Source organism: Nerophis ophidion, linkage group LG12, assembly GCF_033978795.1.
Source record: "Nerophis ophidion isolate RoL-2023_Sa linkage group LG12, RoL_Noph_v1.0, whole genome shotgun sequence".
Classification (NCBI taxonomy): Eukaryota; Metazoa; Chordata; class Actinopteri; order Syngnathiformes; family Syngnathidae; genus Nerophis; species Nerophis ophidion.
Window position 1 is genome coordinate 22,760,876 of NC_084622.1, and position 13,361 is coordinate 22,774,236.

At 41.6% G+C, this 13,361-nt stretch overlaps 1 protein-coding gene across 1 annotated transcript in view; it reads right to left on the reverse strand.

The window, feature by feature from the left end:
• Positions 1–1,585: 1,585 nt before the first annotated feature.
• The window catches only part of LOC133563135 (cGMP-inhibited 3',5'-cyclic phosphodiesterase 3A-like), a 270,194-nt gene continuing 258,418 nt past the window's right edge, over positions 1,586–13,361 (reverse strand). The window contains exons 11-14 of the mRNA XM_061917097.1: positions 12,400–12,603; positions 12,165–12,326; positions 10,205–10,478; positions 1,586–3,657 (exon numbers count right to left, since the gene is read on the reverse strand). Coding sequence (XP_061773081.1) covers positions 3,374–3,657; positions 10,205–10,478; positions 12,165–12,326; positions 12,400–12,603 — 924 coding nt within the window. The 3' untranslated portion in view covers positions 1,586–3,373. The remainder of the gene's footprint in view (positions 3,658–10,204; positions 10,479–12,164; positions 12,327–12,399; positions 12,604–13,361) is intronic.

Below are 13,361 nucleotides of genomic sequence, written 5' to 3' on the forward strand. Positions count from 1 at the left end.
AGCTTTTCTATGGGGTTAAGGTCAGGTGAGTTTGCAGGCCAATCAAGAACAGGGATACCATGGTCCTTAAACCAGGTACTGGTAGATTTGGCACTGTGTGCAGGTGCCAAGTCATGTTGGATAATGAAATCTTCACCTCCATAAAATTGGTCCGCGGCAGGCAGCATAAAGAGTTCTAAAACTTCCTGGTAGACTGCTGCATTGACCCTAGACCTCAGGAAACCCAGCGGACCAACACCAGCAGATGACATGGCACCCCAGACCATTACCGATTGTGGAAATTTGACACTGGACTTCATGCAACGTGGATTCTGTGCCTCTCCTGTCTTCCTCCCGACTCTGGGACCTTGATTTCCAAAGGAGATACAAAATTTACTTTCATCTGAAAACATAACTTTGGACCACTCAGTAGCAGTCCAGGACTTTTTGTCTTGAGCCCAGGCGAGACGCTTTTGACGTTGTCTCTTATTCAAGAGTGGCTTTACACAAGGAATGCGACAGCTGAAGCCCATATCTTGCATACGTCGGTGCGTGGTGGTTCTTGAAGCACTGACTCCAGCTGTAGTCCACTCTTTGTGGATCACCCCCACATTTTTGATTTGGTTTTGTTTGACAATCCTCTCCAGGGCGCGGTTATCCCTCTTGCTTGTACAGTTTTTTCTACCACATCTTTGTCTTCCCTTCGCCTCTCTATTAATGTGCTTGGACACAGAGCTCTGGGAACATCCAACCTCTTTGGCAATGACCTTTTGTGTCTTGCCCTCCTTCTTTAAAGTATCAATGGTCATCTTTTGGACAGTTGTCAAGTCAGCAGTCTTCCCCATGATTGTGTGTCATACAGAATCAAAACGAGAGACAGTTTAAAGGCTTTTCCAGGTGTTTTGAGTTGGTTAGCTAATTAAAGTGTGGCACCAGGTGTCTTCAATATCTGACCTTTTCACCATATTCTAATTTTCTGAGATGTTGAATTTAGGGTTTTCATTGGTTGTCAGCTATAATCATCTCCTTTTTGGCAAAAAACACTTGAAATGCATCAGTCTGTTTGGAATGAATGTATACATTCTACAAGTTTGACTTTCTAAATGGAGTTAATGAAATAAATCAACTTTTTAGATGATATTCTAATAATATGACCAACACCTGTATATATATATGTATATATACATACATGTGTATATATATACACATAGATGTATATACACGTATATATATATATATAAATACACACACACACACCACACATATATATATATACACGTATATATATATATAAATACACACACACACACACACACACATATATATATATATATATATATATATATATATACAGTATATATATATATATATACATACATATATACATATATATATATATATATATATATATATATATATATATATATATATATATATGTGTGAAAATCTGCTGGGTACTCTTGTGTTGGGTTAACAAACCTAAACCTTAGTCTTGTTTTCAACTGAAAAAACTCAAGCACACACTGACTTCAAGACAAGACATAGAAGACGTGTGATGAGGGTTCGGCATCTCGAGACGCAACAAAAAGAAGAAACGCACAACAAAACATTTACAAATATTTGATTGTGTCTTGTCGTAATTCATTTTGGCAGAAATGAAGGAAATGACACCTACGCCCCTCATTGGATTTACCCCTTTCATTAGGTATTCCATAAATGTCCATTTTACTCCAAATCTCCCGCTGGAATCGAAGCACGAGTAACTCACGTGTCCATGAATAATTGCATTCGGAAAATATTTATATATATATAAATTGGCAGCAAAATTCCCTCAGTCCCGCGTCACCACACTGTGGTGGAGGTCTGCCTCTTCTCTGGACAGTAGCAAAAGAGTCTGTACGCCAAAGGACCATGCATAATCTCATATTGCAAGATGGAAAGCTCCTTTAAAGGCCTACTGAAAGCCACTACTAGCGACCATGCAGTCTGATACTTTATATATCAATGATGAAATATTAACATTGCAACACATGCCAGTTTACTAAATTGTAATTTTAAATTTCGTGCAAAGCATCCTGTTGAAAACGTCGCGGAATGATGACGCGTGCGTGTGACGTCACGGATTGTAGCGGACATGTTCTTCCAGCACGGATCCCAGCTATAAGTAGTCTGCTTTAATCGCATAATTCCACAGTATTCTGGACATCTGTGTTGCTGAATCTTTTGCAATTTGTTCAATTAATAATGGGGACGTCAAAGAAGAAAGATGTATGTGGGAAGCGGTGTATTGCGGCCGGCTTTAGCAACACAAACACAGCCGGTGTTTCCTTGTTTACATTCCCGAAGGCTGACGGTGAAGCTTTACTATGGAACAGAGCGGTTAAGCAAACATGGTTCCCTACCACATGTACACCAGCAGGTTTCGGTGAGAAAATGGTGGCAATAAGTCGGCTCTTACCGTACACATGAGCGGAGAGTTTGCGTCGTTCTTACTGCAGCTGCGAACTCTCTTGCCTCCTCCTACCGGCCGCCCCTGACCGTCGGATGCTTAGACCGTGGAGGGGGGGAAAAAAAAATCTCAGCTCGGCTGCCTTGCCTTGTCGAGAAACGTGGCTTCCCACGGAGACACTGGCGGTCAACACACCCGTAGCCACACCCCTCCGACTTTCAGGTACGACCATATAATCTCACTAAAACATTAGTAACACAATAAGCAGACAAGGGATTTTCCAGAATTATCCTAGTAAATTTGTCTAATAACATCTGAATCGCTCCCACTGTACAGTCTTTTTTTTTGTCTTTTCTAGTCCTTCACTCTCACTTATCTCATCCACGAATCTTTCATCCATGCTCAAATTAATGGGGAAATTGTTGCTTTCTTGGTCCGAATCGCTCTCGCTGCTGGTGGCCATGATTGTAAACAATGTTCAGATGTGAGGAGCTCCACAACTCGTGACATCACGCGCACATCGTCTGCTACTTCCGGTACAGGCAAGGCTTTTTTTATTAGCGACCAAAAGTTGCGAACTTTATCGTGGATGTTCTCTACTAAATCCTTTCAGCAAAAATATGGTAATATCGCGAAATGATCAAGTATGACACATAGAATGGACCTGCTATCCCCGTTTAAATAAGACAATCTCATTTCAGTAGGCCTTTAAATGTTTGGTGGAATCAATTATTTCCATAAAATGTGTATAGCACAAAAATTTCCCACCCTGTTTGTTTTTTTTGTTTGTTTTTTTAAATTCTTTGTAGGCACACATTTCCTCATCTACAGTGTTGTGTCTAAAGTGATGTGCTGGCAAAAAATACAAATAAAAAAAGTCAGTAAATAGTATAACAGAAAGGAGAAATACAAGTCCTAGTCCTTGACTCACACCATGTGTCCCGTTCACTCTCCGTCCATCTCCTGCGGGGACACGGGCCACTCCGGCTCCTCCTCCGCCTCCTCGGGGTCCTCCCCTTCCGCCGCCTCCTCTCTGCTGCCCGGCTCCTCTTCCTCCTCATGGATCGCCAAAATGGGCTCTGCTACATTGTTCGCGTGGACCGACTCAGTTCCTTGGCCCTGCTTCTGTGCCTCCTCGGCGATCACTTTCTTCCACATCTCGTGGTTCTCCAGCAGATGATGGGTGATCTGGCAGAATACTTTCCTCCTTTTCTTAGGGGCTGCTTTCTCTAAAGAGAAAATCAAATACGGCACACATTTTAAATGCGTGGTCATTCGACGAAAGTTGATCAACAAAACAATCTGTTAGAATCATTATGTATACAGTGTTTCCCCCAGAAAATGTATTACAAACCCTGTTTCCATATGAGTTGGGAAAATGTGTTAGATGTAAATATAAACAGAATACAATGATTTGCAAATCCCTTTCAAACCATATTCAGTTGAATATGCTACAAAGACAACATATTTGATGTTCAAACTCATAAACATTTTTTTTTTGCAAATAATCATTAACTTTAGAACTTGATGCCAGCAACACGTGACAAAGAAGTTGGGAAAGGTGGCAATAAATACTGATAAAGTTGAGGAATGCTCATCAAACACTTATTTGGAACATCCCACAGGTGTGCAGGCTAATTGGGAACAGGTGGGTGCCATGATTGGGTATAAAAACAGCTTCCATGAAATGCGAAGTAATTCACAAACAAGGATGGGGTGAGGGTCACCACTTTGTAAGCAAATTGTCAAACAGTTTTAGAACAACATTTCTCAACGAGCTATTGCAAGGAATTTATGGATTTTACCATCTACGGTTTGTAAAATCATCAAAAGGTTCAGAGAATTTGGAAAAATCACTGCACGTAAGCAATGATATTACGGACTTTGATCCCTCAGGCGGTACTGCAGCAAAAACCTACATCGGTGTGTTAAGGATATCACCACACGGGCTGAGGAACACTTCATAAAACCACTGCCAGTAATTACAGTTGGTCGCTACATCTGTAAGTGAAAGTTAAAACTTACTATGTAAAGGAAAACCCATTCATCAACAACACCCAGACACGCAGCCGGCTTCGCTGGGCCCGTGATCATCTAAGATGGGCTGATGCAAAGTGGAAAAGTGTTCTGTGGTCTGACGAGTCCACATTTCAAATTATATTTGGAAACAGAGGACATGGTGTCCTCCAGAACAAAGAGGAAAATAACCACCCGGATTGTTGTAGGCGCAAAGTTCAAAAGCCAGCATCTGTGATGGTATGGGGGTGTATTAGTGCCCAAGGCATGGGTAACTTACACATCTGTGAAGGCACCATTAATGCTAAATGGTCCATACAGGTTTTGGAGCAACATATGTTGTCATCCAAGCTACGTTATCATGGAGGCCCCTGCTTATTTCAGCAAAACAATGCCAAGCCACGTGTTACAACAGCGTGGCTTCGTAGTAAAAGATTGTAAAGTTTATGAGTTTGAACATCAAATATGTTGTCTTTGTAGCATATTCAACTGAATATGGGTTGAAAATTATTTGCAAATCATTGTATTCCGTTTATATTTACACCCAACACTATTTCCCAATTCATATGGAAACGGGGTTTGTAGTTAAGTTAGTGACTATCCAGGGGGAGGGGACCGAGTAATGGGGTGGGTGTAAGGATCGGTGTAACTTGGCCTGTCCCCATCACGTCTCCACCTCGTCGCTGCCACCAAAGCCTGAGGGGGTGGGGGGGGCGGGGGGTGGGGGGGGGGGGTGGGGGGGGGTGGTGGGGACTGACTACAGACTTTGGTGAAGTAGATTTTTTAACCAAAATGTGATAGCAAGGACCCTGCCATTCAAAACTAGGCTGCTACATTACTAATGATTAATGTAACTATAGCTGAAAAAAATAGCACAATAGCAATAAGAGAGACTATTCATCCCTGAACACCATGGAGTTCATGTAGGCTTTACGGTGTACTTACATTATTATATCAACGATCAGAGACAGTGTCAGGAAACTCTTCATTTAACATACTGTCCTTTTTTGCTGCTTCTACACAGCTCAATCAACACAGAAAAAGGTAAAGTGAAATAACTTAGTTGTTAACTGTAGGTCAATAATGCTTATCTTTCTCTCAGACAGAAAGGACTTTGCTGTCTGTAACACACACACACACACACGCATGTCACACGCACGCACACACACCACACAGTGAGCTAACGTTACGTTAAAAGCTAATTAGCCTTCACCTCAAGGACCGCGCGCGAGCTGAGCTGCCGCTTATGTTTCCAGAACGTCAACGGGCTCATAGTGATGTTACTAGTAGTTGATTTGAAAGTGTTTATTATAATTTGGAAGAGTCCGCTGCCTTATGCTCACCTTTCTGCTCAAGCCACCGAAGGAGCATTGACTACATGCGCTCTGAATACGCACTGCTGATTGGCTGTTACCAATCTGCGTGTAACCAATCAGATGGTTCTGTGGGTGGGACAATGCTGGGTGCTGCAGAGACGTACTGACCGAGGCAGAACTAAGCGGAGCAGCTTGTTAAGACTTTAGTTTAGGCGGCGGCTCAGGAAAGCGCTGCAGGAAACCCTGGTATATATTATCACAAAACTTTTACGCTTAAGGGCCGTTGCTATAATTTTTGTCAATTGTACTGAAGTGGTATTTTCTTTTGTCTGTGCAAAGCTGTCAATCCAAAAGATTGCAAGCCAGTCTGGTATCAGTGTCTGTGTCCAGGAATGGTCTGGACAGCCAAGGCTGAACACCGCCGTGACGCAGACAGAGCAGAGACAAGGCGATATCACCAGTGTCAACACATTTGCATTTCTTGTATTGTCATATATCATGTCTAATTGGAGTTGTCGAGATTGCCCCCTTCCCTCAGCGACAGCTTCAGTGATGTAACCAGGGACCTCGCAAATAAATACAGGAAGCACGGGTGTGGACTTTTAGAACGTAGTTTGGATCTGTAACTAGAATACAGCCTAAATAAAACGTGTCTCCTCAATTGAGCCAAATTGAACTCTGTCTCCGCATGATTCCTTGCTTCTCGTCTGTTTTAATAGATGCCATCAGTGTTTGAACTTGACACAATCAGGAAACTGAACTTACATGTCACTGACATTTAAAAAACAAAAATCCCAACTTCATCAAAATACAGAAAGAGATCTAAAGTGGCGTTACAAATTCGATACGTTTCTGCTGTATGTCTGGACCACGGGATGCAGAGACGGCAGGCAAGTATATGAAAGAAGATACAGGAAAAATATGCACTCTCCAAAAAAACGTAATCAAAAAAAAATAAAGAGGTGCAGAGGAAAAAGTGTACCATATTTTCCGGACCATAGGGCACTACCGATGAATGGCCTATTTCTTAAAAATCTTTTTCATTATATACATATATATATATATATATATATATATATATATATATATATATATATATATATATATATATATATATATATATATATATACATATACATATATATATATACTATGTATATACATATACATATATATATATATATATATATATATATATATATATATACACATATATATACATATATCAATCAATCAATCAATGTTTACTTATATAGCCCTAAATCACTAGTGTCTCAAAGGGCTGCAAAAACCACCACGACATCCTCGGTAGGCCCACATAAGGGCAAGGAAAACTCACACCCAGTGGGACATCGGTGACAATAATGACCCAGTGGGACGTCGGTGACAATAATGACTATGAGAACCTTAGAGAGGAGGAAAGCAATGGATGTCGAGCGGGTCTAACATGATACTGTGAAAGTTCAATCCACAATGGATCCAACACAGTCGCAAGAGTCCAGTCCAAAGCGGATCCAACACAGCAGCGAGAGTCCCGTTCACAGCGGAGCAAGCAGGAAACCATCCCAAGCGGAGGCGGATCAGCAGCGCAGAGATGTCACCAGCCGATACACAGGCGAGCAGTACATGGCCACCGGATGACACTCAAAAGATCTTGTTGAGCTGGTTACTCAGATGAAAGCATTGGTTTCCTCGATAGCCTGATTTCTGAGCACAGACAGAGATTTAACAGTGTTCTTCCACAAGCGAGATGTCCCCAGCCGATACACAGGCAAGCAGTACATGGCCACCGGATCGGACCGCCGGATCGGACCGGACCCCCTCCACAAGGGAGAGTGGGACATAGAAGAAAAAGAAAAGAAACGGCAGATCAACTGGTCTAAAAAGGGAGTCTATTTAAAGGCTAGAGTAGACAAATGAGTTTTAAGGTGAGACTTAAATGCTTCTACTGAGGTGGCATCTCGAACTGTTACCGGGAGGGCATTCCAGAGTACTGGAGCCCGAACGGAAAACGCTCTATAGCCCGCAGACTTTTTTTGGGCTTTGGGAATCACTAACAAGCCGGAGTCCTTTGAACGCAGATTTCTTGCCGGGACATATGGTACAATACAATCGGCAAGATAGGATGGAGCTAGACCGTGTAGTATTTTATACGTAAGTAGTAAAACCTTAAAGTCACATCTTAAGTGCACAGGAAGCCAGTGCAGGTGAGCCAGTACAGCCGTAATGTGATCAAACTTTCTTGTTCTTGTCAAAAGTCTAGCAGCCGCATTTTGTACCAACTGTAATCTTTTAATGCTAGACATGGGGAGACCCGAAAATAATACGTTACAGTAGTCGAGGCGAGACGTAACAAACGCATGGATAATGATCTCAGCGTCTTTAGTGGACAGAATGGAGCGAATTTTAGCGATATTACGGAGATGAAAGAAGGGCGTTTTAGTAACGCTTTTAATGTGTGCCTCAAAGGAGAGAGTTGGGTCGAAGATAGTACCCGGATTCTTTACCGTGTCACCTTGTTTAATTGTTTGGTTGTCAAATGTTAGAGTTGTATTATTAAATAGAGTTCGGTGTCTAGCAGGACCGATAATTAGCATTTCCGTTTTTTTGGCGTTGAGTTGCAAAAAGTTAGCGGACATCCATTGTTTAATTTCATTAAGACACGCCTCCAGCTGACTACAATCCGGCGTGTTGGTCAGCTTTAGGGGCATGTAGAGTTGGGTGTCATCAGCATAACAGTGAAAGCTAACACCGTATTTGCGTATGATGTCACCTAGCGGCAGCATGTAGATGCTGAAGAGTGCAGGGCCAAGGACCGAACCCTGGGGAACTCCACACGTTACCTTAACGTAGTCCGAGGTCACATTGTTATGGGAGACACACTGCATCCTATCAGTAAGATAAGAGTTAAACCAAGACAGGGCTAAGTCTGACATACCAATTCGTGTTTTGATATGTTCTAATAAAATATTATGATCAACGGTATCGAAAGCAGCGCTAAGATCGAGGAGCAGCAACATAGATGACGCATCAGAATCCATCGTTAGCGATAGATCATTAGTCATTTTTGCGAGGGCTGTCTCCGTGGAGTGATTTGCCCTGAAACCGGATTGAAAGGTTTCACATAGATTGTTAGACGCTAAGTGTTCATTTAACTGCTCCGCAACAATTTTTTCAAGGATTTTTGAAATAAAGGGAAGGTGAGACACCGGTCGGTAGTTTACCATGAGGTCAGGATCGAGGTTAGGTCTTTTAAGAAGAGGATGAATAACCGCTTTTTTGAATGCTAGGGGAATAGTGCCCGAGGAGAGTGATAAGTTTATAATATTTAGCACTGATGGACCTAATAATACAAAGAGCTCCTTGATCAGTTTCCCAGGAAGAGGGTCAAGTAAGCATGTTGTCTGTTTTATTCCATTTACACGTTGTAACAATTCCTCTAATGTTATTTCCTCAAAACGAGAGAAACTATTTTGGAGGGCAGTATCCGCCGTATATACCATCGTATCAGTGTTAATAGAACCCCGTTGTGGCTGGGACGCATTGTCTTTAATCTCCTTTCTAATGACTTCAATTTTCTTACTAAAGAATTGCATAAAGTCATCAGCTGAGTGGGTTGAGCTACTGGAAGGGGTCCCTTGTTGGGTTAGCGATGCTACCGTACTAAACAAAAAATTTAGGATTGTTTTTATTACGGTGGATGAGATTTGAGTAATATTTAGCTTTAGCTAAGGTAAGTATGCGTTTATAAGTTATTAAACCATCACTCCATGCTTGATGGTGCACTTCAAGTTTAGTCGTGCGCCATTTGCGTTCCAGCTTTCTACATAATAATTTCTGAGCTCTAGTTTCTTCTATAAACCACGGGGTGCGCTTTTTGGAGCCTTTTTTAACTTTAGCGGTGCTATGTTATCAATGGTTTCGCGCAGGGTGTCGTTAAAGTTGTTAGTGAGGTTATCAATAGAGCCCATATATACATATATATATATATATATATATATATATATATATATATATATATATATATATGTACATACACAGGATGGCATGGCGTAGTTGGCAGTGCCAGCAACCTTAGGGTTCCTGGTTCGATCCCTGGCTTCTACCTACCTCGTCACGTCCGTTGTGCCCTTGAGCAAGACACTTCACCCTTGATGGGTGGTGGTTAGCGCCTTGCATGGCAGCTGCCGCCATCAGTGTGTGAATAAGTGAATATGGAAATAGTGTCAAAGCGCTATGAGTACCTTGAAGCTATACGAGTAAAACCCATCCAGCATAATCTGGTGCGCCCTATGGTCCTTAAAATACGGTACTTTTTAAAAGTAGTTTTCCAAACAGTACCTCAAAACCAGCATACCACGTTGCAGCCAACATATCGGGAACAGGACGAATGTCGACAAAGATGATTGGACAATTTCGATGTAATCAGAATACATTGACATACGTGATGACTCTAAGCTGCTGGACGTGTCTTCCTCTGCATTGTCCTCCTCTTCCTCCTCCTCCTCCTCCTCCTCCTCATTCTCTGTGCTTTCAGGCTCCTCTGCATCCGTCGTGGGTTCCACCCATCGTCCCGGCATGAGGCAAGCAGAGTCGTAAGAGTTGCAAAGAGGTCCCACAATGTGGGTGATGAACGACTCCTGGAGTTTGGCCAACTGTGGTGCGGCTCGGTCCATGAAGGGGCTGACGGGAAGACCCAAAGTGGACTCTTCATCGCCCTGTCGGTAGAATAGCCATCATCGGTGCAAAGGAATTACCAGTGGAAGACCAAACCCCGTGTCCGTATGAGTTGGGAAATTGTGTTAGATGTAAATATAAACAGAATACAATGATTTACAAATCCTTTTCAACCCATATTCAGTTGAATATGCTACAAAGACAACATATTTGATGTTCACACTGATAAACATTTTTTTTTTGCAAACAATCATTAACTTTAGAATTTGATGCCAGCAACACGTGACAAAGAAGTTGGGAAAGGTGGCAATAAATACTGATAAAGTTGAGGAATGTTCATCAAACACTTATATGGAACATCTCACAGGTGTGCAGGCTAATTGGGAACAGGTGGGTGCCATGATTGGGTATAAAAACAGCTTCCCAGAAAATGCTCAGTCTTTCACAAGAAAGGATGGGGCGAGGTACACCACTTTGTCCACAACTGCGTGAGCAAATAGTCAAACGATTTAAGAACGTTTCTTAAAGTGCGATTGCAAGAAATTTAGGGATTTCAACATCTACGCTCCATAATATCATCAAAAGGTTCAGAGAATCTGGAGAAATCACTCCACGTAAGAGGCATGGCCGGAAACCAACATTGAATGACCGGGACCTTCCATCCCTCAGATGGCACTGTATAAAAAACCGACATCAATCTCTAAAGGATATCACCACCTGGGCTCAGGAACACTTCAGAAAACCACTGTCACTAAATACAGTTGGTCGCTACATCTGTTAGTGCAAGTTATAGCTCTACTATGCAAAGCGAAAGCCATTTATCAACAACATCCAGAAACGCCGATGGCTTCTCTGGGCCCGAGATCATCTAAGATGGACTGATGCAAAGTGGAAAAGTGTTCTGTGGTCTGATGAGTCCACATTTCAAATTGTTTTTGGAAATATTTGACATTGTGTCAACCGGACCAAAGGAAAAGCGGACCATCCAGAATGTTATCGACGCAAAATTCAGAAGGCAGCATCTGTGATGATATGGCAGTGCATTAGTGCCCACGGCATGGGTATTTTACACATCTGTGAAGGCACCATTAATGCTGAAAGGTACATACAGGTTTTGGAACAACATATGCTACCATCTAAGCGCCGTCTTTTTCATGATCGCCCCTGCTTATTTCAGCAAGACAATGCCAAGCCACATTTAGCATGTGTTACAACAGCGTGGCTTCGTAAAAAAAAAAAGAGTGTGGGTACTTTCCTGGCCCGCCTACAGTCCATACCTGTCTCCCATGGAAAATGTGTGGCGCATTATGAAGCGTAAAATAGGACAGCGGAGACCCCGGACTGTTGAACGACTGAAGCTCGACATAAAACAAGAATGGGAAAGAATTCCACGTTCAAAGCTTCAACAATTAGTTTCCTCGGTTCCCAAACGTTTATTGAGTGTTGTTAAAAGAAAAGGTGATGTAACACAGTGGTGAACATGCCCTTTCCCAACTACTTAGGCATGTGTTGCAGCCATGACATTTTAAGTTAATTAATATTTGCAAAGAAAAAATAAAGTTTATGAGTTTGAACATAAAATATGTTGTCTTTGTAGTATATTCAACTGAATATGGGTTGAAAATGATTTGCAAATCATTGTATTCTGTTTATATTTACATCTAACACAATTTCCCAACTCATATGGAAACGGGGTTTGTAAGAAGGATTAAGGACAAATCTCTCACCTGTTCATAGAACTCATTGACAATGCCCTCTGTCCACTGCAAATGCAGGTCTTTGCACTTTAGGGGCCCGTTTATGTCAGCCAGCTTGATGCACATCTGGCAGACCAGCAACCTGTCGTTCTCGTTGGACCAATCAATCCCTGTAGATGGATCATCTCCCACCTCCAAAAGGAACAAACAAAAATCTCCTGAATGCATGTCAGGACACGCAAACGGTGTGTTGGGAAACAACTACCTTGGCATTGAACTCTGCAAGAAAATCAAAGTGCTTCTTCAAATCGGTGGCCAGGATGGCCTCGATGACCAGGAAACGGAAACGCTTGAACTCCACGTGGTCCAAGTTGGCGAGGAAGTTGAACTCCGGTCGGGACAGGAGGAGATTCCAGGCCGAGGCAGCGTGGTGGTTTTCTAGAACTGAACGGTCGTTGTAGAGCACCGCCTGCACACACCAGCACATTTACACTTTGGGAGACGTCTGAACGAACACAGCTGCTTGCTCCTCTTGCAGGTAAAACATGACAACTGTAATTAGCTCATAGCAGAGGTGTAGAAGTCCTTTTCACTGTCGCAGTTATGTTTGGCCCTAACAGTGAATACTATTATTACGCAATTTTCTAATGTATTTTATCAGTATATTTATTACAAAATAAAAAGTAAAAAAAATATGGTAATTTGAAATAATTTCAACTCAAAATGTTGTGTATGTACTGCTGTTTTTATGGCAAAAAAAAAAAGCAGCTCCGTTGCCAGAATTTTACTGTAAAATTTACATTTTTTTTACTGTAAAGAAAAAAACTGCATTTTTACAGTAACATTTTGGCACCTGAGCTGGCAGTTTTTTTTGTAGAACTGTAGATTTTTCTGTGTATTATTGTAAATGCCAAAACGGCACCACATTTTATTAGATTTTCTTTTTTTTTAAATAACATTTACAAAAAATATGGTTAGTTGCAATAATTTCACCTCAAAATGTAGTGTATATTACTGTAAATGGAAAAACTGTACTGCTATTTCATTTGGTAAAAAAAAAGGCAGCTCAGTTACCAGAATTTTACTGTAAAATTCACATTAGTTGTTTCACTGTAAATAAAAAAACAGCATGTTTACAGTAACATTTTGGCACCTGAGCTGCCTTTTTTATTTGTAGAACCGTAGATTTTTCAGTGTATTACTATAAATGCCAAAACGGCACCACAT